Here is a 22140-nt window from a genome sequence, read left to right as displayed (position 1 = left end):
CAGCCTAAAATAGCATTTGCCTTTTTTGCAGCCACATTGCACTGTTGGCTCATATTCAGGTTGTGATCAACAATTCCAGGTATTGCTGAGCCAAGTATTCCCCATTTTAAAACTGTGCACTTAGGTTTTTTTCCCTAGGTGTAGAACTTTGCACTTATCCCTGTTAAATTTAATTCTGTTGCTTTCAGTCCAATGCTCCAGCCTATCAAGATCCCTTTGAATTTTGTTTCTGTCCTCCAGGGTATTAGCTATCCTTCTCAATTTTGCATCATCTGCAAATTTGATAAGCATTCCCTACACCTCCTCATCCAAATCATTAGTAAAAATGTTGAAGAGCACTGGGCCCAGGACTGAGCCCTGCAGTACTCCACTTGTTGCTTCTCCCCAGTTTGAAAAGGAACCACTGATAAGCACTCTTTGAGTATGATTCTGTAGCCAACTGTGGAACCATCTAATAGTTCCATCCAGCCCACATTTAGCTAGCTTGCTAATCAGAATATCATGGGACACTTTGTCAAAAGCTTTGCTGAAGTTGAGATATATTATGTCCACAACATTCCCACAGTCTACCATGGAGGCTATCTGATCAAAACAAGACACAGTTGGCTGGCAAGGTGGACCATAGGGGAGTTATGCCAAGGATGTCCTGATGACATTTCTTTCTCAGTGGTATAAAAGAAGTATGTGGTGCTTGCAACCATGGAAGATAACTCGAGAAAAGAATTAGACAGATTTGTGTAGCACAGGTCTACCAACAGCTTTAGCCACATTAGTTAAATGGTCCTTGTGATGTTCCTATATTAATGTATATATGGTAAGTGTTGGTTGTTTAGAAGATACATGGTAAGTGGAGTGAAAGAGGAGGGGGAGTGAATGGGCAGTAGAATGCTAGATGATTGGCTGAGTGTTTAAAATGGCTGAACGTATAAAAGGAAGAGAGACAGTGGAATCTGGGAGGTGGTGGTGGTGGATGAGGTGAACTGAGTGGGTTGCTTGGTGGGGTTTAGAGAGTTGTTTGCCAGGAGAGAGTGAAGAAGGAGGGGGGTGGAGTTCGGATTAGTATTGAGTAAAACCATATGCTTATGTGCCTTAAGAAGAAATCTTGTTAATCTTGTTAGCTTTGTTATCTTTAATAAATACTCAATTTGGTTTACCAAAGGCCTGATCCTTGGCTGGGGTTTCACAGACCAGAAGGGAGGGTAAGGTAATGCCCAAGGCTGAAGGGAAACTGTAACAAATGGTGGCAGCGGTGAAGAGAATAACAATACCAGTATTCAGAGTCTCTGGGAATACTAGTATTGGGACGTTACTGGTGGTTGCCTAGCAGGGGGATCCGTTGAGATCTGTGCTAGAGCGGGGAGAGAAACCATAAGAGAGAGCGGTCCGGACTGGTGGAGTCCCTGGTGGTGCCTAGTGACAGGCAGTAGCCACGCGCAGGTAGGAACCTGACAGGGAGAGCCAGGGAAGGGCGTCACAGTCCTCCTCCAAATTTGGAGGAAGCATTACATCTGAACACTAGTTGCTGGAGGATGTACATTAGCATACCTTCCAACATTTCACAAATGAAAATAGGGGCATTATTCTTACACTTATGTATCACTACCTGCATGCCACCCTACCGTCACACACACTACACTTTTCCTCTGGTAAATGCTGTGCTAGTAAACTAACTACTGCAACTTTAAAAAAAATCTAGAATGCTTAATCTCTCAGTAGATTTGGCTGTATAGTTGCAACTCCAACATATTCAGCAACATTTATTATCTGAGTAGGCATCAATCCTCCTTTTTAGTCACTAGACTCAGATGAGGGGCTGAAATCTCTACAGCAACAACTCTGGTGCATGTTTATGTACACAGTATTTTGAAAACACCTCCACCAAAATCTCTGCAAAAGGCACAGTAAGAGCATGTGCAACAGGAGATAGCTGTCTCCTGCCATGCACTGTTTTATGCGCTGCTGGTGGCAGAAAGCTGGACTGGATGGACTTTCACAAGCTGGATATAAGCAAAGCAGAGGTCTGTACTGCAATTAGCGGTTGAAGTGCAATTTAAAAAGACAGAGGGGATGCTCACCACAAACATGTTTCTGAAGTTGTGCAAATCAGTGAAGAACTCCTCCATCGATATTTTATTGGTGTCAAACAGGAAATACTGTCCTAATTCTTTATAGAGGTTTTCCATGTTTGAGTGCATCATCCGCAGCTTCTCATATTGCTCTTGGGCCTCCTTAACAAAGCTGTAAGGCTTGAGTCAAAGATCATAGGCGGCTGTTGAGTGGAGGTACCCTCTCAATTTAACTAGGTTATTTTATGTGATCTCTAGCCTACCTTTCCACTCAGAAGGATCTCTAAGGCAGCTTACACAAAATAAGAACATGGGATCCGATTAGGGTTGCTTCCATCCCCTCTGCTACATATAGCATATGGTGGCATCCTCCTCCCTCAAACCCAGTTCTTATTAGGTCATTGTGGCTGTTCTCATCATGCTATCTCACCCCTCTGACTGCTGGCAATCTGCAGGATCCACTGTCGGGCTGTGCACAATTTATTCTTTTCCCTCCTGGTTTGCGGGGCTGTTCACAAAAGTCCAAAGACAAAGAAGGAGTACTGCAACAGCTGTGCCTCAGGGGAGCTGCTGCTGAGCGATGGCAGCCGGTGTTTTCAAGTTGTGATTTTATCAGTGGAGGCTGGTCCATTATGGCAAGTGGGGCACTGCCCTGTTTAACCTCTGTTTCCATCAACCATCCACCGCCTGCCTGCCTTCCAATTTATAATTAGTCCAGGGATGGCACTGCCTATCAATTTCCTTCTCCCCCTCAGTCTCAGTGTAGCCCTAGTAGAACTCAGCAGGGAGGAGGAGGGGACAAAACTAGAATTAACTGTCAATCTGCCATTGGCTCTGGCTCCACCTACCGTTGGGCCTTCCTGTCTTCTGCCCCACCAGTCCCAATGGGCACCAGCCACCACTGGATTTTATTGATCCTGATACTTTGTGTTTTAAATATGTTGCTAATTGCTTTCAGTGTATTTTTTAGAAAATCAGGATAAAAATGATTAAATAAAGATATTTAATTAAATAAGCAAATGGCAGTCTACCAGTGCACAAGGCTACTCTGCGAGTTCCCTCGCTAGCTTATTGGATTCCTTCTCAACAGCAAAGGGGCCTCATCCCCATCTGTCGGTGACTCTCTGAATACTCAGCTGCTTGCACTCCCCCCCATGCCACCTGCACAACATTACAAGAGGTAGCATTAGCCTTCTTTATGAAAGGTGCCCAGCCAGTTCCTGTATTTCTTTTTCTCACCTACCGGCTTCTTAGAGTCCTCTCTCCCCCTCCCCTGCAAAGCTTGTGGAGTCCTAACAATGACCTACAATGCTTTATGATGCAGAGTGGACAAAGCATCTGCTCACTAGGAATTCTTTATTGTAAACAGTTGGCTCCATCAGTCCTCCTCCCAGCACCTACCTATGTACTGCAGAACCTTCACCTTACTCATAGTTGGGCACTCCAGAGGACAGCATCTTCTTAGGGGGCATACATCTGGTCCTGCAGCCCACAGAATGATCTGCACACACGAAGAAGTACTACATGGGTTTGAGCCTGGTCTAATCTCTTCAGAGGAAGAACAGGGTGCAAAGGCAATAGATAAAACGGAGTACAGACATTGTCACTGCCTCTTCTAAGAGAAAGTGAAGAGGTCCCTCTCCTTAGATGGCAAATGCCTCCCTAACACCATTAAAACAAGCTAGTGTGCAAACACAGCTATGCATCTACTGTCTATGTCTGTGTCTGGGCCTCTCTGTCAACTGTCCTTAGTAGCTATCTATCTGAGCAGGGTCTCAAAGAAATAAGGGGAGGAGCCTAAAGGGATTGCCCCTCTGTACCACACATAGGATGCCTTCTTCCACGTGCTCTCAGATATTCACAAGGCACAGCTTTTTGAAGGATATGGTCATTTTCTCTACAAATTTATCTTTCTCTTCTGCAGTGCTGGGGCAGTTGTCAACATCACGTCGCAATTCTGAAATCTGTTTCTTCATGAGGTCCAGATTTTTCCGTAAATCAGCTGCAGGAACTTTGGGGGGGGGAAAGGAGAGACAAAATAGGAGTAGAGCAATCAGAGAACAGAGAATCTTTTGCTTACTGTAAATCCCCTGGGGTGGAAGAAGGACATTCAAATATCCTTTGGTCTATCCCCACACATCAGACCAGGAGGCAGGGCTGGCTGTTAAGGATGCCTCCATTGGAGTGGTTTCCCAAATTCTCCAGCCTGGGCTAGGAAAAAAAGTAAGAACCATTAAACACAAACACACACACGGCAACGTGGTGAACAGAATGAGTAAGAAATCATGATAGATAATATCCCTCCCCTCAGTTGCCTGTAGTCCAGAAGAACAAGCTGATCCCACACAACATAAGAAGTCACAGAAGGCCTTTTTCCTTCCTCAAGAACATGAATTTAGAGCAAACAAACAAACAAACAAAAAACCCGAAAACATTTGTTCTGGGGTAGGCAGAACATCCAAATGTCTGTTGGGCTATCAATGCGCAGAATTAGGAGACATGCATATGGAGCATGAGTCCTTACTGGGTACCACTGCAGACCTCTTTGAGCAAATGCAGCATTTACTGCTGCAAATAAATCCACCTTAAAAGCTTCCTTCATGTGTTTAAAGAAAAGACAGCAGAACTATGGTGTTAACCCTGCCTCTGAGATTAAACCAATAGATCTGGATGTGTTTGTCAGATGGCTACCAATTCTGGAAACCATGTCCTCCTTGGCCAGTACAGGGTCATCAGAAAAACTTTGGGTCTTTGATCCTTGATGCTGTTCAAAACTCTCAGAATGAAACTGCTCAGTGAAACTCTGTACAGGAAGAGTTGTTTCTCCTTACAGTGCCAGTGCATCCGATTCTAGACACAAACTTCCACAGTTGTCTGTTCTCCAACACTGTGAAGCACTTATCAGGGGAGTCTCAAACCATCAAACAACTTCCTTTGCTGGAGGAAGGGTCTCTCGTCACCTCTCATTTTAACTAATACTGCCGCTAACATATCTCTAAACAGTTTGGTGCCCAAGAAGGGAGTAAGTGCCAGTCAAGTTTGAGAGCCTAGATCAACAACCAGACAATAAGTATTTGCAAATTCACCTTCTGCTACAACTGAAACAACAGGCTTCTCCTGAGCTGGATATGACAGATGTTGTGTGTCCTAAACACAGTGGCTATGTTTGGGCATAATACTAAACTACACTTTTATTTAAGATTAACTGCAGTTTAGTGTGTCGTCGTAAGATGAAACAATCCAGATTCATAAACTATGGGTTGACATTTCTTGTTTCAACTACACCTAATTAAGATGAATCACAGTTTGTCCAAGTTCAGATAATACAGTAAACTGTGGCTAATCTAAAATGGAAGAGAAAGCTTCCAAACTCCTCCTTGTGGCTGCAGTGGAGGAGGAGGGGGAGTACCCTAGCTGAAGGCTGATTGTAGCTCATGTCATAATGCTAAATTATGTACATCTGTAAACACCACCCTAAAATTCATAGGAGTTTATCAGTGACCAGCACTGATAAATTCCAAAGCCATCATAGTAATGCTATCTAGTATTTATATCTCTGACGTTTGGTGATGGGAGAGCCATGAAGTGCTCACAGCACTTCACAAAACATTATATTGCTGTAATCCTAACAACCACTTTGGATGGTCCATCTTTATTATTATTATTTGTGTATGTTTTGATGTATTTTTAGCGCTTCTGTTTGCCGCCTTGGGCTCCTGCTGGGAGGAAGGGTGGGATATAAATCAAAAAATAAATAAATAAATTATCCCCATAACACAGATGAGGGAGGAGGGGAGAAGATAAAGTGGTATGGGCTTATGGCAGAGGTGAGATCTGAACCAGGGACCTCCTGACTTGCTTTTACTATTTTGTTGCCTGCCACCCTGGCCTTCTTTGCAACGGTACGATAGAAATTTAATAAAGAATAATACTAAATATAGCTCAGCCACTTCTACTGGAAAGATCTAAGACTAACAGCACAGTTGTGACTGTGTCTACTCAGAAGTAAGTCCTATTGAATTCAAAGATGCTTACCCCTGAATAAATGGGTTAGGCTTGCACCCTTATGAGCATGTTCTCTGGGTTGATCGTTAGCACTTCAATCACTAGGAGGACAAAGGAAAGCCTAGCAGCTGATGAAGAAACTGTGACATAGGACTAGCTGCAGGAAAAATGCATGTTTATAAATAAGGAAATGGGGCAGGAAGACAGCTTTCTACTGGAAGCTCTAATTCCTGATCAATGAGGAAAACAAACATCTGTGGGCAGTGTTCCAAAAGTTTTCCTCTCCTTCCTTCCTTGTTAGGCACTGACTTGATAACACATTGCCAACCCATATAGGAAAGGCCAGACAAGATGGGGGCAGGACAAAAGGACAGCAGAACAATATGATGAAAATTCTCCTGCCAATATAGTCAGAATGGACTTTGTCTCCCTTAATCCAAATTAGACATATAAAGAATAAATGAGCCCAGGTTGTTTATTTTTTATAGACACAACCAAAATGTCTGATATGACCCAGATTGATTTATAAAGAAAATACCCTCCCTTCCAAAACACTCTTCTTCAGCTACACTCTACCCCAGTGGCTGGGTATTGGGGATGAAGATGGGAGGCCTGTTGCTTTCATGCTCTGATTTGTGAGCTTCCCATACTCATCCAGCTGCCCACTGTCAGAAACAGGGTGCTGGTCTAAGACAGACTTCACATGTCATAGAATCTTCACAGAGCACATAGCTAACCCGTGAAATTTGCTCCCACAAGATGGGAGTCCCAAGTCACCCATCATTTGTCTCTCAAAAGGGAACACACCAAGGCTGAGCCAAAACAGAACAACTCCTCCCCGGCAACTCTGAAGCCTCACCTGCAGGCTTTAAGAAGGGCCCCTGATGTTCAGTGGTGGGAGGGCTGCGGATAAAGGTAAAAGGTGTGCTCATCTTACCAGTAGTATGGCATAAGAGGTGGAGTTATAGGCAAGGAAAGCCCTGCATTGCCTGGGTGGGTAGGCAGCTGTCCAGAACAGCCTGGCTGCATTCCCCACCCTGCACTATTCCACTGAGTGCCATTTGATACAAAAAGCATTTCCCTCATCTGGAATTGGTTTCAGTTACTCACAGTAATATTGTTACAGTGCACAACATGACTGGTTATTTGGCATGGTGATGTCATTATATTCCCTGGTTATGATCTGAAGGTGCTTGAGGCCATTCACCTTGCTGAAGCTAAGCAGGGCTGGGCCTGGTCAGTGTCTGGATGGGGGACTGCCTTGGAACCATATGTATGCCAACTTGGATTCCATGATGGAAGGAAAGTGGGATATAAATGAAAGAGCATAAATAAAGTTCACAATGCAATCTCTGACTGGGATCACATTAAAAAGGTACAGCAGCAGCCCTGGAGAATAAAAGAAAAATTTCAGTCATGAAATAGCTGCTGAGAGGGAAAATGGAGCATGAACAAACATGTACAGTAGGGCCCCACTCATACGCCGGATTACATTCCGGACCCCTGCTGTAAAGCGAAAACCGCTATAAAGGTGAACCCATTGAATAGAATGGCGTGTGATGCCCAAAAACCGCCGTAAAAGCAGAACAAGTGCCGTATGAGTGGGGCTTTAGTCTAATTGCATCTAACTGAGACCGCTGTATTAGCAAATCGCTGTAAAGTGATCCTTGATTCCAAGCTGTCCATGGAGGCTCAGGTTTCATCGGTGTGCCGGGCAGCTTGGGGTCAATTGCGTCTCATACGAAGACTGCAACCCTACCTTCCTGTCCACCAGCTCCCACTCGTAGTACACGCTCTGGTCACCTCTCCTTTAGACTACTGCAATGTGCTCTACGTGGGGTTGCCCTTGAAAACAGTCCGGAAATTACAGCTGGTACAAAATACGGCGGCTCGTCTACTTACGAACACCCGCCGTTATGATCATATTACCCCAGTGCTGTACAATCTACACTGGCTTCCAGTTATTTTCCGGGCTCAATTCAAGGTGTTGGTATTAACCTATAAATCCCTGTACGGTTTCGGCCCAGTATACCTGATGGAGCGCCTCCAACGTCATAAATTGTGCCGCCCTACAAGATCTGCCACTCAGGGCCTCCTCTCAGTCCCGTCAACTAAAGTGATTGGGTTGGTGAGGACTCGGGAGAGGGCCTTCTCTGTGGCGGCCCCCACGATTTGGAACTCCCTCCCAATAGATCTTCGACATGCCCCTTCCTTATATATATTTCGCTGAGGCCTGAAGACTTGGCTTTTCCATCAGGCCTTTATGAACTTGAGACTTCTAAGGTGAACTAGCTTCAGAATTGTATTACTGACAACTCTACTAAATATTGTAATTTTGCATTGTGCTGTACTGGTTATATTGTTTTTATTGTATCATATTTTACCATGTATTTTATCGTGCTTTATTGTACGCCGCCTAGAGTGGCCATTGGCCAGATAGGCGGCCTATAAATTAAAGTTTATTATTATTATTATTATTATTATTATTATTATAAAGCGGGGCCGTACTGTATTAACAAGGTAAACTTGTAGGGGCCTGTAATAAAACATCCTGCCCTTCCAAAAATTCATTTTTCACACTAAAAATATTTGTCTGAGAACATTAGTTGCAGCTACAGCATACACAAACATCCTCCCAAAATACCTTGACAAGCCTTCTCCACATGGATGAGTTCATCAGGAAACTTCAGCACTTCAGGATACTCCAGTTCACATGTTTCAGCCAAGAAGTGCAGCAAAGTCAACTTCTGGTCAACAGACTTTGTGTCTCGGAGCTAGTGGTGGAGAAAGAAGGCTAAATATGATGAATGCCATTCATCTGTTCCTTCTCCCCCAGCCCCCAAACATGCTGGTGGCTTGTATAGTCAAGACGATCTAAACAGCTCTGCCTGTAGAAGCTCTGCCTCCAGAGGCTCACCTTGCAAAGGAAGCTGATATTGAAACCAAAGGCACCAGCATTCATGGAGCCAGCATTCATGTAATTGCCCACCAGCAGGATGATAGAGAGTAGGTTGGAGAAATTCTCACTCTTGCGGACTTCTTCGCAGGCAGCTGTCACAGAAACTATCTCTGGCTTGATGTTTTCCACCTGCTCATTAAACTGTAGCTTGAAGAGGATGGCACTGAGACGGGACTTCAGGTTGGGAACTGAACTAATCTGACAAAAGAGGGCAGAATACACTGTCACATACAGAGGGAGGAGGACAATGACAACAAGCAACCAAGGTGGTCCGAAGAGGAGGGAAAATAAGAGAGAGGCGGTTTACTAGGGATTGTGGTTTCTTCAGGATCCATGTTGTGGAACTTGGATGGGATTGCACACCTTGACAGCAGCTTAATACTGAAAAATGGGACTCTTGCACTGCGATTCTCAAAAAAATATCAAATGGCTTTAAGGGAATTTGCAAAACTTTTTAAAACTGTTCTAAAGCTCTTTTAGTGTTTTTGTTGACCTCTCTGGGCTCCTTCTGGAAGGAAGGGTGGGATATACTTTTAATAATTAAATAATAAAACTCATGTGTCTAAATATTCTGTTTTTCCCTGCTAAAATTACAAACAAACAAAAATAAGAAAAAATCAAGTAGTACCTACTCTGTACAAAGATTTAATGTGAAAACAGAAGAAGTAGTTTCTTTTTCCCTTAAAAAATTATATAGCACCCAACTCTGAGGATCCAGTGTAGAATATATTGTAAAATCTGCTCCATGAGACTGAAATAAATGAACCCACAAATAGTAATCTGAATAAGGAATTAACAAATTGTGGAAGGACAACTGAGAAATGCCCAGTTTGATTTAGAAAAGACATTTGGTCTTACCGTAAAACGGTTTTCTCTGTGCATGTCAAAAGCTGATCTCAGGTGGGTAGCTAGCTCTACCTAGCGATTGAAGGCAAAAGAGTGCTAATGCATTTTTTTCACAAAGACTTCCTGCTCTGCGCAGCTCCTTCCTTCAGTTCCTGATGACAAGCCAACCAACAAGGAGGAAAAACAAAGAAAACCACAGCCACAAAAGAGTAGACAACAGCACTCATACACTCTCCACTGCAGACCTAAGATGAAATAACAGTGACAGCAGCCCAGCTCTCCTAGGGAGTAGCCCTGAGATCAGCTTTTGACATGCACAGAGAAAACAGTTTTACGGTAAGACCAAATGTCTTTTCTCCCATGCATGGAAAAGCTGGTCTCAGATGGGGCATACCAAAGCTGACCCATGTAGGGTGGGAATATCGCTGGGCTGAGCATACTAGTGATCTGGGAAAATGTGGTGTAGCACCCTCCACCCAAAGGCTGCCTCAGCCAAGGCATATGTGTTAATCTTTTAATGCTTAATAAATGTATTAGGTGTGGCCCATGTAGCTGCTCTACAAATCTCTATGATAGATGCATGACGTGAGAAAACTGTCGATGTGGCTGCTGCCCTAGTTGAGTGGGCCACTATCCTGGCCAGCTGGGCTAACTTTAATGAGGCATAGGCCAGTGTGATGCATGCCTTGATCCACCTAGCGAGCGTGGATGGAGACACCTTCCCTAAAGACGCTGGGTGAAATGACACAAACACCTGTCTGTTGCAGGTGCTTCATTTTAGAGAGATATACTTTCAGGGCTCTTTGCATATCCAGTGAATGCCATGCTTTCTCTGTGGGGTGAATAGGATTAGGACAGAAGGAAGGAAGTACCAGCTCTTGCTGACAGTGGAAGGTAGACAGTACTTCAGGAAAAAAGGAAGGAACAGTACGTAGGACTACTCTATCCTTATGAAACACACAGAAATTCTTGTCGACAGAAAGGGCATTCAACTCAGACACTCAACGGGTTGAAGTAATGGCCACAAGAAAACAGACCTTAAAGGATAGGAGACGTAGAGAAATTTGACTTAGGGGTTCAAAAGGGGGCTTGTGTAGATCCCAAGTTGGGTAACGATGGATTGCATGGGGTGCCGAAGCCGTTGCCCCACGAAGAAAACGTTTGAGAAATGGGTGAGATCCCAGCAGTTTTTCAGGAGATGTAGACAGAACCGCCAAAAGGGCTGAAGCCTGACGTCTGAGAGTGTTTAGCCTAAGACCCAAAGATAAGCCATCTTGTAGGAAGCGGAGGATCTCGTTGATACCTGCTTTCCTTGGAATTAGACCTTTCTTTTGCAACCACAACGAGAAAGCCTTCCATGTGGAAGGGCGTCTTGAGGCCATCATAGTTTTCACCATTTGTTCTGGAATGCCTCGTCTCCTCTCAATCTCCAGACATGAAGCTCCAACCAACTCGGGTCTGGGTGAAGCAGCTGTCCCTGTAACAACAGGTCCTCCCTGAGTGGAATTTGCCATGGAGGATCGATTGACAGATCAAGGAGTTCTGGGAACCAGGGTCTCTTTGGCCACCAAGGAGCTATCAGTAGAACTGTTGCCCTTTTGGCTCGGATCTTTTGAAGTACCCTGGGAATGATTGGAAGTGGTGGGAAGGCGTAGAGTTGTCCTAGAGGCCACTGGGACGTCAGAGCATCTACGCCTTCTGCCTCTGGTGTCACGTATCTGGAAAAGAATCTTTTTACCTGGCAGTTGAGGTGAGTGGCAAATAGGTCCACTTCGACTGTGCCAAAGCGTCTCACTATTTCCTAAAAGGCCATCAGGTGGAGCTTCCATTCTCCCTGATGTACCTTTTGTCTGCTGAGCCAATCTGCTTGGCAGTTGTCCTCCCCCTTGAAGTACTCCTTGCGGATAGAGTCCAGATGTTTTTCCTCCCACTGAAACAGTAAGGCAGCTTCCTTCTGTTGTTTTTTGGGGGGATCATGTGCCTCCCTGGCAATTCAAATGCGATTTGGACGGTTCGTTGTCTGTCCTGACCAGCACCGCCCCCAACCGTCTGACCTCCGCAAAGTGCCTCAGGGGCAGTCAAATTGCCCGAAGTTCCAGGAGATTGATTGGAAGTGTGGCCTCCTGTTATTACCATATCCCTTGTATCATCTGGCTGTCGCAAATGGCTCCACCGCCTGTTAGGCTGGCATCTGAGGTGATCAGGGTCCATGGAGGGTCCTGGAACAGAACTCCCTTTAGTAAATTGGGTTGTGCGTCCACCATAGCAGGGGGCAATAGACCGCTGGAGACAGTGCCACCCTCTGATGATGTCTGGCCCATTGTTGCTTTGAAAAGGTAGTAGCGCCCACTGTAGCGGTCACGAGTGGTGACGTGTCCATGGCGTAGTTTGATAGGTTGAGACCATCAACCCCAAGATGCCTGCCAGATGCATAAAGTCCGCCACTGGCAAAGTTAGAAGTTGCGCTACAGCTGTAATTATCTTGTTCATTCTGTCTTGTGCCAACATTATGACTCCCTGCTGCGAGTCTATGGTGGCTCCCAAGTGTATTATGCAGTGGGATGGACAAAGCTGGCTCTTGGCTTGGCTGACGAGGAAGCTGTGATCCTTCAGGCATGCCAGGGTCATGTGCAGATCTTCCCAAGCCTTGTGGAGGGAGACTGGAGAAGAAAGTCGTCTAGGTAAGGAAATACGTGGACCCCCTGTGTCCTGAGGTGTGCCACCAGAGCAACCACCATCTTCGTTAATACTCTGGGGCAGACGCCAGGCCGAAGGGCATGGCCCTGCATGGAAAGTGATCCTCCCCCACTGCAAACCAGAGGTAACGTCTGTGAGGCGGGAAAACAGGGACATGTAGATAGGCCTCCTTCAGATCTATGGATGAGAGGAAATCTCCCTTTCTCAGTGCCTCCTTGTTGTGCTGCAGCCAACTCAGAAGGGACAGGAAGGGGGGAGGCATGAGTTTCAGGCACCTCCGCAGCCAGAAGAAGCCGAGTTGGGGATTGTTGTGTCTGAGCAGGATCGTGCAGGAGGGGGGCAGCCTGCTCTCCAGCCAGTTCCCACGAGTAACGCCCTTTCCAAGGAGCCGAGCGCACCGCCCCCAGTTGATGCAGAGGACTTGTGGGGGGAAGCTTCAGAGTCAGTGCCAGCTCCTCCTTTTCCAAGCAGTTCCCAGGAGGATTCCAGTGTGGCACCGCCCCCTGACCTCGAGCCTGTTGCTCGGGAGCAGGTGTCTTCGGATGAGCTGTTGGATGTGCGTCCCGTCTCCTCGTTCCCGTTGCCGCGAGAAACGGACAGGGCAAAGACAGGAATTATGAAGGAGTCAGAGATTACGTTCGAAAACATTTCCTATATAAGCCTGCCGCTCCCAGTGGGGGGTCGTTGAGTCAACTTCCTTCACACGCTGCAGAGCATGTCTAGAGTATAGTTAGGGACTCTAGTGAGTTAGCGTAGGGTTTCCTATGAAGCGCAATGCCTTTGATGTATCCATTACTCTAATAAAACAAGATTTACTTGCACACACACTCCAGCCTCATTCTTTTGGCTCTGGACGGGACAGATTGACTCAACCACCATCCCTACTCGAACCTGTTCCCATGACGGATGACATGGACCAGAACGGAGCAAGAGGGGGAGTACCTATCACCATGGAAGCTTTGTATGCCGAGATCCAGAACCTCCGAGTGACTACGCAAGCCCTACAAGCCGAGAACCAAAACCTCAGAGCCGCAACGCAAGCCTTGCAAGTGGATAACCAGAATCTCCATGCCTTGGTCGCCCAAGTCCAGGCTGCGCCTCCCGGGGCGGCTGCCCCTGTGAGTTCTCCAGTGGGGCTCCCCGTGCGATATGGGGGCCAGAGTGAACAGTTTGCCACGTTTCTAGCCCAATGTGAGTTGTACATTCAAGTGCGCAGAGCTGAGTTCCCAACTGATGACACGAAGGTGGCATTCATCATCAGTTTATGCGAAGGGGAAGCAGCAAAATGGGCCACCCCGTATTTGATTCGCAATGACCAGATATTGCGGCAGTTTGATGCCTTCAAGAATGCGATGGGGGACATGTTCTGAGACCCCCAGAGGAAGGAGACGGTTGCCCGCCAGTTAGGGACCCTGAGACAGAGAAGGGAGTCTGTAGGGCAATACACGAATGCTTTTCGTGTTTTGTCTCAGGAGACGGAGTACAATGACCCAGCCTTGATGTACTTCTACAGAAATGGACTGAGTCCAGAAGTGTTGGATGAACTGGCGCGCTCCACACACCCCGACTCACTGAGGGGTTTGATTCAACTGAGTTTGCAGATAGACAGCCGCTTAGAAGGAAGAAAGTTGGAGCGAAGAATGGAGCCTTCACGGAGTCAGGTTGCTGCTCCGCTGCCCCGTGCGCGCCCTGTGCCCAATCCTGGCATCCCTACTGTCTCGAGAGTGGAGCCCATGCAGATTGGGGGGGGCTAGACCGCGATTGACAGAAGAGAGGGAAAGACGCCGGAGGGAAGGACTGTGTCTCTATTGCGGAAAGTCTGGACACCTCGCCAGAAATTGTGCAGCCAAAACCGGAAGATCCCAGCCGCCGGAAAACTTCACATCCCAGCTTTCGTAGAGGCTAGAGAGTTGGGGGGTGCTACAGACACTGAGCCTCCGTTACGACCCATTCACATCACCCTATCCTCAGGTGAGAGCTTCTCAGCCAAGGCTATGATCGACAGCGGAGCATCCTCTTGTTTCATAGACCAAGAGTTGGCGCTACACCACGCTATTCCCACAAGAGAACTGAGTCAGCCGTTGGCAGTGGAAACTATAGATGGCCGGCCTCTGAAGTCTGGGGGGGTGACTCGGGTGACTGAGTCCATGGAAGTGAAGGTCCCTGGGCATCGGGAAGACCTGTCGTTCTATGTGGCGTGCTTGCCGTGTTTCCCGGTGGTGTTGGGTATGCCTTGGCTGGTTAGGCACAACCCCACAAACTTTTGGGATGAAGCTGTGGTGGTTTTTACCTCCAAGTACTGCCATCAACATTGCCAGCCTGAAGAGGAGCCACAGGTGTTGGCAGGGGCGTCTCCCCCAAGGGAGATAACTTTGCCCACCAAGTATGGGAGTTTTTGGGACGTCTTCGATAAAAAGGAAGCGGAGCAACTCCCTCCTCACCGGCCCTATGATTGTGCCATTGATTTGGTGCCTGGGGCACGCATCCCCGCCAGGCGGATCTACTCTCTATCTGAACCAGAGTTGGCAGCGTTAAGGGAGTTTCTGGATGCCAATTTGAAGAAAGGCTTCATTCGCCCTTCACAGTCCCCAGCTGGTGCACCCCTGCTGTTTGTGAAGAAAAAAGGGGGGGAGCTCCGTCCCTGTAATGATTATCGAGCCCTAAACCAGCTCACTATCCCCAATAGTTACCTGCTGCCGCTCATTAGGGAAATGTTGGAGAGGTTGTGTTCCGCCAAAATTTTCACGAAACTGGACTTGAGAGGAGCTTGCAACTTGGTGAGGATTAAGGCAGGTCATGAATGGAAGACTGCGTTTAAGACCCGTTACGGTCAGTTTGAGTATTTGGTGATGCCATACGGGTTGTCGGGAGCACCTGGAGTCTTCCAAAATTTTATGAATGACATCTTTTGGGACTTTGTGGACCGCTTTATGATAGTGTATTTGGATGATATCCTGATTTATTCGAATACTCCCGAGGAACACAACTCGCATGTCTGTGCAGTGCTGCAGAAGTTACGGGAACACCGCCTTTACGCGAAGCTGGAAAAGTGTGGGTTTGACCTAACCACGTTGGACTTTCTGGGGTATCGGATCTCTCCAGCAGGAGTAGAAATGGACCCAGAAAAAGTTTGTTGTGTACTCACGTGGCAACCCCCCAAGACCAAGAAGGATTTGCAACGCTTCTTGGGCTTTGCGAATTACTACCATCGTTTCATAGCCAACTACTCCCATCAGACCGTACCGCTCACGGATTGCCTGAAGGGCTCAGGACCTTTCCAATGGACAGAAGCTGCACAAGAGGCTTTCGAGAGCCTGAAGCGAAGGTTTGCTACCGAACCCATACTACAGCATGCCGACCCGGCGCTCCCTTTGGTGGTAGAGACGGATGCGTCGGACGTCGCGATCGGAGGGGTTCTTTTGCAACCGGCCCAGAAAGGGGGAAGAACTGATGCCTTGTGCCTACTTTTCCAGAAAGTTAACCGACTCTGAACAAAACTACACTGTGTGGGAAAAGGAGCTATTAGCCATTAGAGATGCCTTTGAAGCCTGGAGACACCATCTGGAAGGGGCGCAGCATGAAATTGAGGTGCGCACGGACCATCGTAATCTAGAGAGTCTTCATACCGCCCGTAAACTCAATCAGAGGCAAGTGCACTGGGCTCACTTCTTCGCACGGTTCCATTTCAAAATTCATTATATCTCCCAAGCACAGAATAAGCGGGCTGATGCCCTCTCAAGGAAGCCAGAATTTCTGAGGGATCCCACCCCAAGACCGTTACAGTACATAATCCCTCCCGAGCAGGGAGTAGTAGGGGCCTGCCAAGATTCTTGGGAAGCTGAAGTGCGTGAAGTACAACAGGACCCTTTTGTGCAGGAGCAGCGGGTCGAAGAGGGCGCGTCACCCCAGGCAGAACAGAAGGACCTTATATGGAAGGATGGCATACTGCACCATCAGGAAGCTGTTTATGTGCCCCCCGGAGAACTGCGAGTGAGGGTACTACATCAGTGCCATGATGCCCCCACGGCAGGCCACTTTGGGGGTTTTAAGACCATTCAAGCTGTCACTCGGGAGTTCTGGTGGCCCAAGGTGAAGAAGGACATAGAGCATTACGTTCGATCTTGCCCCACTTGCATGAGGGCTAAACATGCCACTGGGAAGCCACTGGGGCTACTGGAACCCTTTCCTACTCCAGGAGGACCTTGGCAAATGATTACTATGGATTTTATAACAGACCTTCCACCTTCGCAGGGGAAAACCACAGTTTTGGTGGTCGTTGATGCCTTCTCGAAAATGGCTCACTTCATTCCGTGCGCAGGGCTCCCAAGCGCTCAAAACACTGCCAAGTTGTACGTGCAAAATGTGTATCGGCTGCACGGTCTGCCAGACAGTCTAGTTTCCGATCGGGGCACACAATTCACCTCACGTTTTTGGCAAGCGTTGTGGAAGTTGCTGCAAAGTGAGCTGAGACTGTCGTCTGCCCATCATCCCCAAACGGATGGGCAGTCCGAGAGGGTCAATGCAGTGTTGCAACAATATTTACGTTGTTTTGTGGGGTATCAGCAGGACAACTGGATGTCCTACCTGCATTTAGCAGAATTTGCCTATAATAATGCTGTGCATTCGCACACACAACAGACTCCTTTCTTCGCCAATTTTGGCTACCACCTCCGAGCCTTCCCTGCCCCAAAAGACAGTCTCTCAGTCCCAGCCGCTGAGGATTACTTGCAGGAACTTCACGCTATGCAACAGCTACTCCAAGAGCAACTAGAACAGGCCAAAGCGGATTACAAACGCGCAGCTGACCAGCATCGGAGGGGGACCTCATACGAGTGGGAGACCAGGTCTGGATCTCTACACGTTTCCTAGTTATGCCTGGCCGGTGTCGTAAACTGCAGGATCGGTGTGTAGGGCCCTTTGAGGTGGAGGCTCAGATTAACCCCGTGGCTTACAGACTAAAATTGCCGCCCACCTTCAAGATGCACCCAGTCTTCCACAGGGCATTGTTGACCAAGGACGCTGCCCCCGACCCTCACCGTCCGTGAGTGGAGCCCGCACCGCCGTTGTTGGTAGAGAGGGAGGAGGAATACGAAGTAGAACATATTTTGGACTCGCAAAAATGCCAAGGGCGTCTTCAGTACCTGATTCATTGGAAGGGGTACGATCCAACTGAACGTTCCTGGGAAACAGAGGAGAATGTGCACGCTCCGACTTTGGTGAGAGAATTCCATGAGGCTAGAGAACCCTAGACCTCAGGGGTGGGAAGGGTTAAAGCATGGAGGGGGGGATGAGGTTGCGCTGCAGCCAACTCAGAAGGGACAGGAAGGGGGGAGGCATGAGTTTCAGGCACCTCCGCAGCCAGAAGAAGCAGAGCTGGGGATTGTTGAGTCTGAGCAGGATTGTGCGAGAGGGGGGCAGCCTGCTCTCCAGCCAGTTCCCACGAGTAACGCCCTTTCCGAGGAGCCGAGCGCATCGCCCCCAGTTGATGCAGAGGACTTGTGGGGGGAAGCTTCAGAGTCAGTGCCAGCTCCTCCTTTTCCAAGCAGTTCCCAGGAGGATTCCAGCGTGGCACAGCCCCCTGACCTCGAGCCTGTTACTCGGGAGCAGGTGTCTTCGGATGAGCTGTTTGATGTGCGTCCCGTCTCCTCGTTCCCGTCGCCGCGAGAAACGGACAGGGCAAAGACAGGAATTACGAAGGAGTCAGAGATTACGTTCGAAAACATTTCCTATATAAGCCTGCCGCTCCCAGTGGGGGGTCGTTGAGTGAACTTCCTTCACACGCTGCAGAGCATGTCTAGAGTATAGTTAGGGACTTTAGTGAGTTAGGGTAGGGTTTCCTATGAAGCACAATGCCTTTGATGTATCCATTACTCTAATAAAACGAGATTTACTTGCACACACACTCCAGCCTCATTCTTTCGGCTCTGGACGGGACACTCCTTGACTGACAGCAAAGTCTCCATGCAGAACCTGCGGTATTTTATGAACTGATTTAAGTTCTTCACAACGACTACCGCCCTGAAAGATCTGTCTTTTTTCATGATGGTGAAGAATACAGAGTAGTTTCCTGAAAACTCCTTGCCTATTGGGACAGGTTCTATTGCCACAATATGCAAGAGGTGGGCAATTGCTTGTAGGGTCCTTTCCTGTTTGTATGGAGATGTTGAGAGAGGAGAGGGAATGAACTTGGATGGAGGAAGGGAGATGAATTCCAGCCTCAGTCCGTATTGGAGGGTGTGCAGTACCCATTGGTCAGAAGACGTTTCCCTCCAGCGGTGGGCAGAGTGTTGAAGGCGTCCTCCCACCTGAGGGGTCTTGGCATCAGAATTGATGCTTATTCCCTCAAGACTGGGATCCAAAACCCGATCTGTCACGGAACGGTTGTTGGCCTTTAGACTGAGTATGTTGCCTATTCCAGAAGGGACGGCTGGCACAGGTATCCTTTGCTCTTCCAAATGCCCTGACACTTCGAAAGGACTGAGAGGGCAAGTAAGGATGCAAAGGTCTCCTAAAGAATTTCTTATCATCTCATTTCTTGGCAGAAGGCATAGCTTTCTTTTTTCGATTCCAAGACTCCAGCTAGGGTGTCATTGCCAAACAGTTTGCCACCCACATAAGGCTCAGACGCAAGATTAGAGCAGGCTGTAGTATCTGCCTTCCAATGGCGCAACCACAAGGTCCTTTGAGTGAAAACACTCGCTGCTAATGACCTTGCCGAAAACTGCATGGTGTCCATGGATGCATCTGCCATAAAGGTCTCTGCTCTTGAAGTTTTTAGAAGAGACTTCCGGGTTTGAGCCAGATCCTGCTGTGGGCCGTCCAATAAGTCTTCCAGCCACAGCAGGGATGCTCTTGCGAATTCTCCTAAGACCTAAATCCAGCTTGCGTTCTGACGCATCCTTGGGGTGGGCATCTGAGTCCTTCGGGTTCAAAGACTGATTTAGTAAATTGACAATGGGAGCATTCACTAGCGGGACCTTGAGGTGGTCCATGATGTGCTGTTCCAACGTATAGTGTTTGTTGGCAGTTGCAACAGATTTCTTGAACTGCAGTGGGACATCAAATTCGGACTTGATCACTTTAGATGGTACTGATGGAAGTTATAGCACCCTTGACTTGGGTTTTGGGTCTGGACACACCACTGAAATTCTGAATGCTGGGGGAGCTGGGGGATCCTCCTGGGAATTTAGGCTGAGAGCTTCCATTGCCTTGCACAGGAGTGGAAGGACATGAGCCTCCTGGAAAATCCTGTTGGTTACAACCTCCTCATACTCCAAATCTCCACTCCATTCTCCCTCATCGAGGACAATCAACTTGTTGTCAGGGTCAACAGTTGCCTCATCAGGCAGTTGAGTATGGCTGCCCTGTGAGGCGGCATAAGGGTCAGGTGACGCACTGCCCCGTGGATGGCATGCCTTTGAAGGAGAGCTAGCTGTAGCCAAGCCCTGCACCCTTTGCGATGTTGAAGATGGGAGAGTGTGTCCTGCTGTTGTAGTACCCTGTGAAGGTTGTCGTACAGGAGCTCCCGATGCAGAAAGATCCCTAACTAGATCCATTAGCAGAGAATCCCTGTTGTTCCTTTAATTGTTGCAGCATGTGCGCAGTCAGTTGCAACTGGAGAGGCTGAGCATGAGAACAATGTGGGTTGTGCACACACATACCCCATATTTGGGAAGCTGGACGTGAAGAGGGGGAAAGGTTGGATGCTTCTCCCCTGACCTCCTGTAGTGCTTGGTGAGACGCAGCTGCCTCGATGAAGCCTGTAAAATCCTCAGGAGAAGACGTAGAGAAAATAGTATCTAAGGTAGGCTGGAGCTGGGTGCCTTCCTCCTCAGATAAGGATTCTTGGTCCCTCTGTGCCCTGCATATGACGCTGTGAGCACCCATTTCTGCACCCCCTTGTGGGTATTCAAGCCCTTGCTGGTCGTGACTGGTTCCTCTATTTTTCTTAGGTGCTAGTCCTTGTGAAGCCACCCTGCCTGCCACAATACACGCCTCAGCCACCTCGTGCCTGCAGGTAGAGGGGCAGGCTATGGCTGCCTCCATCTGGGATCCCACAGAACTTAAAGACCCGCCTAGGGCCTGTTTAGTTAATGGTGGCGGCTCAACTTCCATTCTGAGGGGAGGCAGGAGTGGCTTATGTTTTTTTGAACGATTTTCCGATTTGCATGTTGCTTTCCCCATGGAAGCAAACCACACTGAGGGTCTTACGGGGGCTGAGTGTTGCAACAACAGCTCTGTGTTATGCTTGGGTGCCATGGGGGGGGGACAGAAGGCCGACTGTGTTTCCATGTGGCTAGCACATCCCGCTGAGGCCTTCAATGGGCGAGGGGTGAAGGGGAGGAGGTGGAGGGCCCTTTCTCAATGCCTCCTCCGGCACCCTGCGTTAGGCTTCCTTGTTTCCGCCAGGGGCCTTAGGAGGCCATTCAGACGTTTACCACCAAAGTCACTAAGCCGTGACCCAGATAACGAGGCTGGTGGGGGGGGGTGTTGGAACCCACAAAGGAGACCAGACTGGTCTCGAAGAGAACAAGGGGGACGTGCCCTCAAAAGTAAAAAACCTCTAACTTAAAAAAAAAAATAAAGTACACAAGCAAGAAATACAGTGAAAAGGGGAAAAACCATGAACACACAACTAAGAGACACAAAACTATACAGGCTTGAACCACAGAGCAGAGAGAAATCAACCGATCTTGGTGGAAGGCAGAAGAGAACTGAAGTAAGGAGCTGTGCAGAGCAGGAAGTCCTTGCAAAAAAAAGTCCTTGCCTTCAACTGCTAGGTGGAACTAGCTACCCACCTGAGTTTAGCTTTTCCATGCACAGGAGAAAGGATGGTGGGTCTAGTCTTTTCAAAGAAATATGTGACCTAGCTCTAGTCCAAGACTATTGCTTCCTATATCTATGACGTTTGTGGTACTCAGTCCTAGAGACTGAAATGTCAAAGGAACAGTTTTATCAGAGGAAATTCTCGTATTATATAAACCTTTAGTTTGTCCTTGATTATGTCTCTCTTGGAACACACAGGCATATAACTGAAATTGCTCACTTGTTGCTAGGACTCTTGTCCTCATCCTGGCATAGCACTGATGTATCTAACCTTCAAGTTATCTTTCAAAGCTAAGAGCTCCACTACTCACTGAGCTAGGAGTCATCTAGTTGTGGCGGGATCTTTACGGCTCGTGTGCATTTTCACAGCACTTTCAGAGGGACACTCCAATAAGCAGGACAAGAAAAGTGATGCTTCCTGTCAAATGTTTCTGCCTCAGTGTCATAATTTTACTTTCCTCTCAGTTCAAGGCATCAAAAGCCTGGAGAGGCAGGGATCAAAAATATTAAAATGATCACTAGACAACAGCTGCAGTTTGGGGGGGGGGTAGATGGAAGCCAATGCCTGACACGTCTTGCACAGCTCTCTGAAATCTTTAAGTTTTGCAGAAGCCCCAGTACTATGGAGCACACAGATGATAGCCAGATTTGTGGACACATTGCTTTGTACACTGAAATGTTAAGGCCTTTGTCAAGATCTCAAAAGTACCAATGTGGATCCACAAGTGCCACCCCAATATG

General features: G+C 47.8%; 1 protein-coding gene across 1 annotated transcript in view; it reads right to left on the bottom strand.

The window, feature by feature from the left end:
- The window catches only part of DIAPH1 (diaphanous related formin 1), a 127202-nt gene that overhangs the window by 27794 nt on the left and 77268 nt on the right, over positions 1-22140 (bottom strand). The window contains exons 22-25 of the mRNA XM_061586127.1: positions 8989-9228; positions 8716-8845; positions 3954-4077; positions 2076-2241 (exon numbers count right to left, since the gene is read on the bottom strand). Of these exons, the coding sequence (XP_061442111.1) occupies positions 2076-2241; positions 3954-4077; positions 8716-8845; positions 8989-9228 (660 nt within the window). The remainder of the gene's footprint in view (positions 1-2075; positions 2242-3953; positions 4078-8715; positions 8846-8988; positions 9229-22140) is intronic.

Source organism: Rhineura floridana, chromosome 1 (assembly GCF_030035675.1).
Source record: "Rhineura floridana isolate rRhiFlo1 chromosome 1, rRhiFlo1.hap2, whole genome shotgun sequence".
NCBI classification, from domain to species: Eukaryota; Metazoa; Chordata; class Lepidosauria; order Squamata; family Rhineuridae; genus Rhineura; species Rhineura floridana.
Note: the sequence above shows the minus strand (reverse complement) of the source record. Positions and strands in the feature narration are given on the sequence as shown.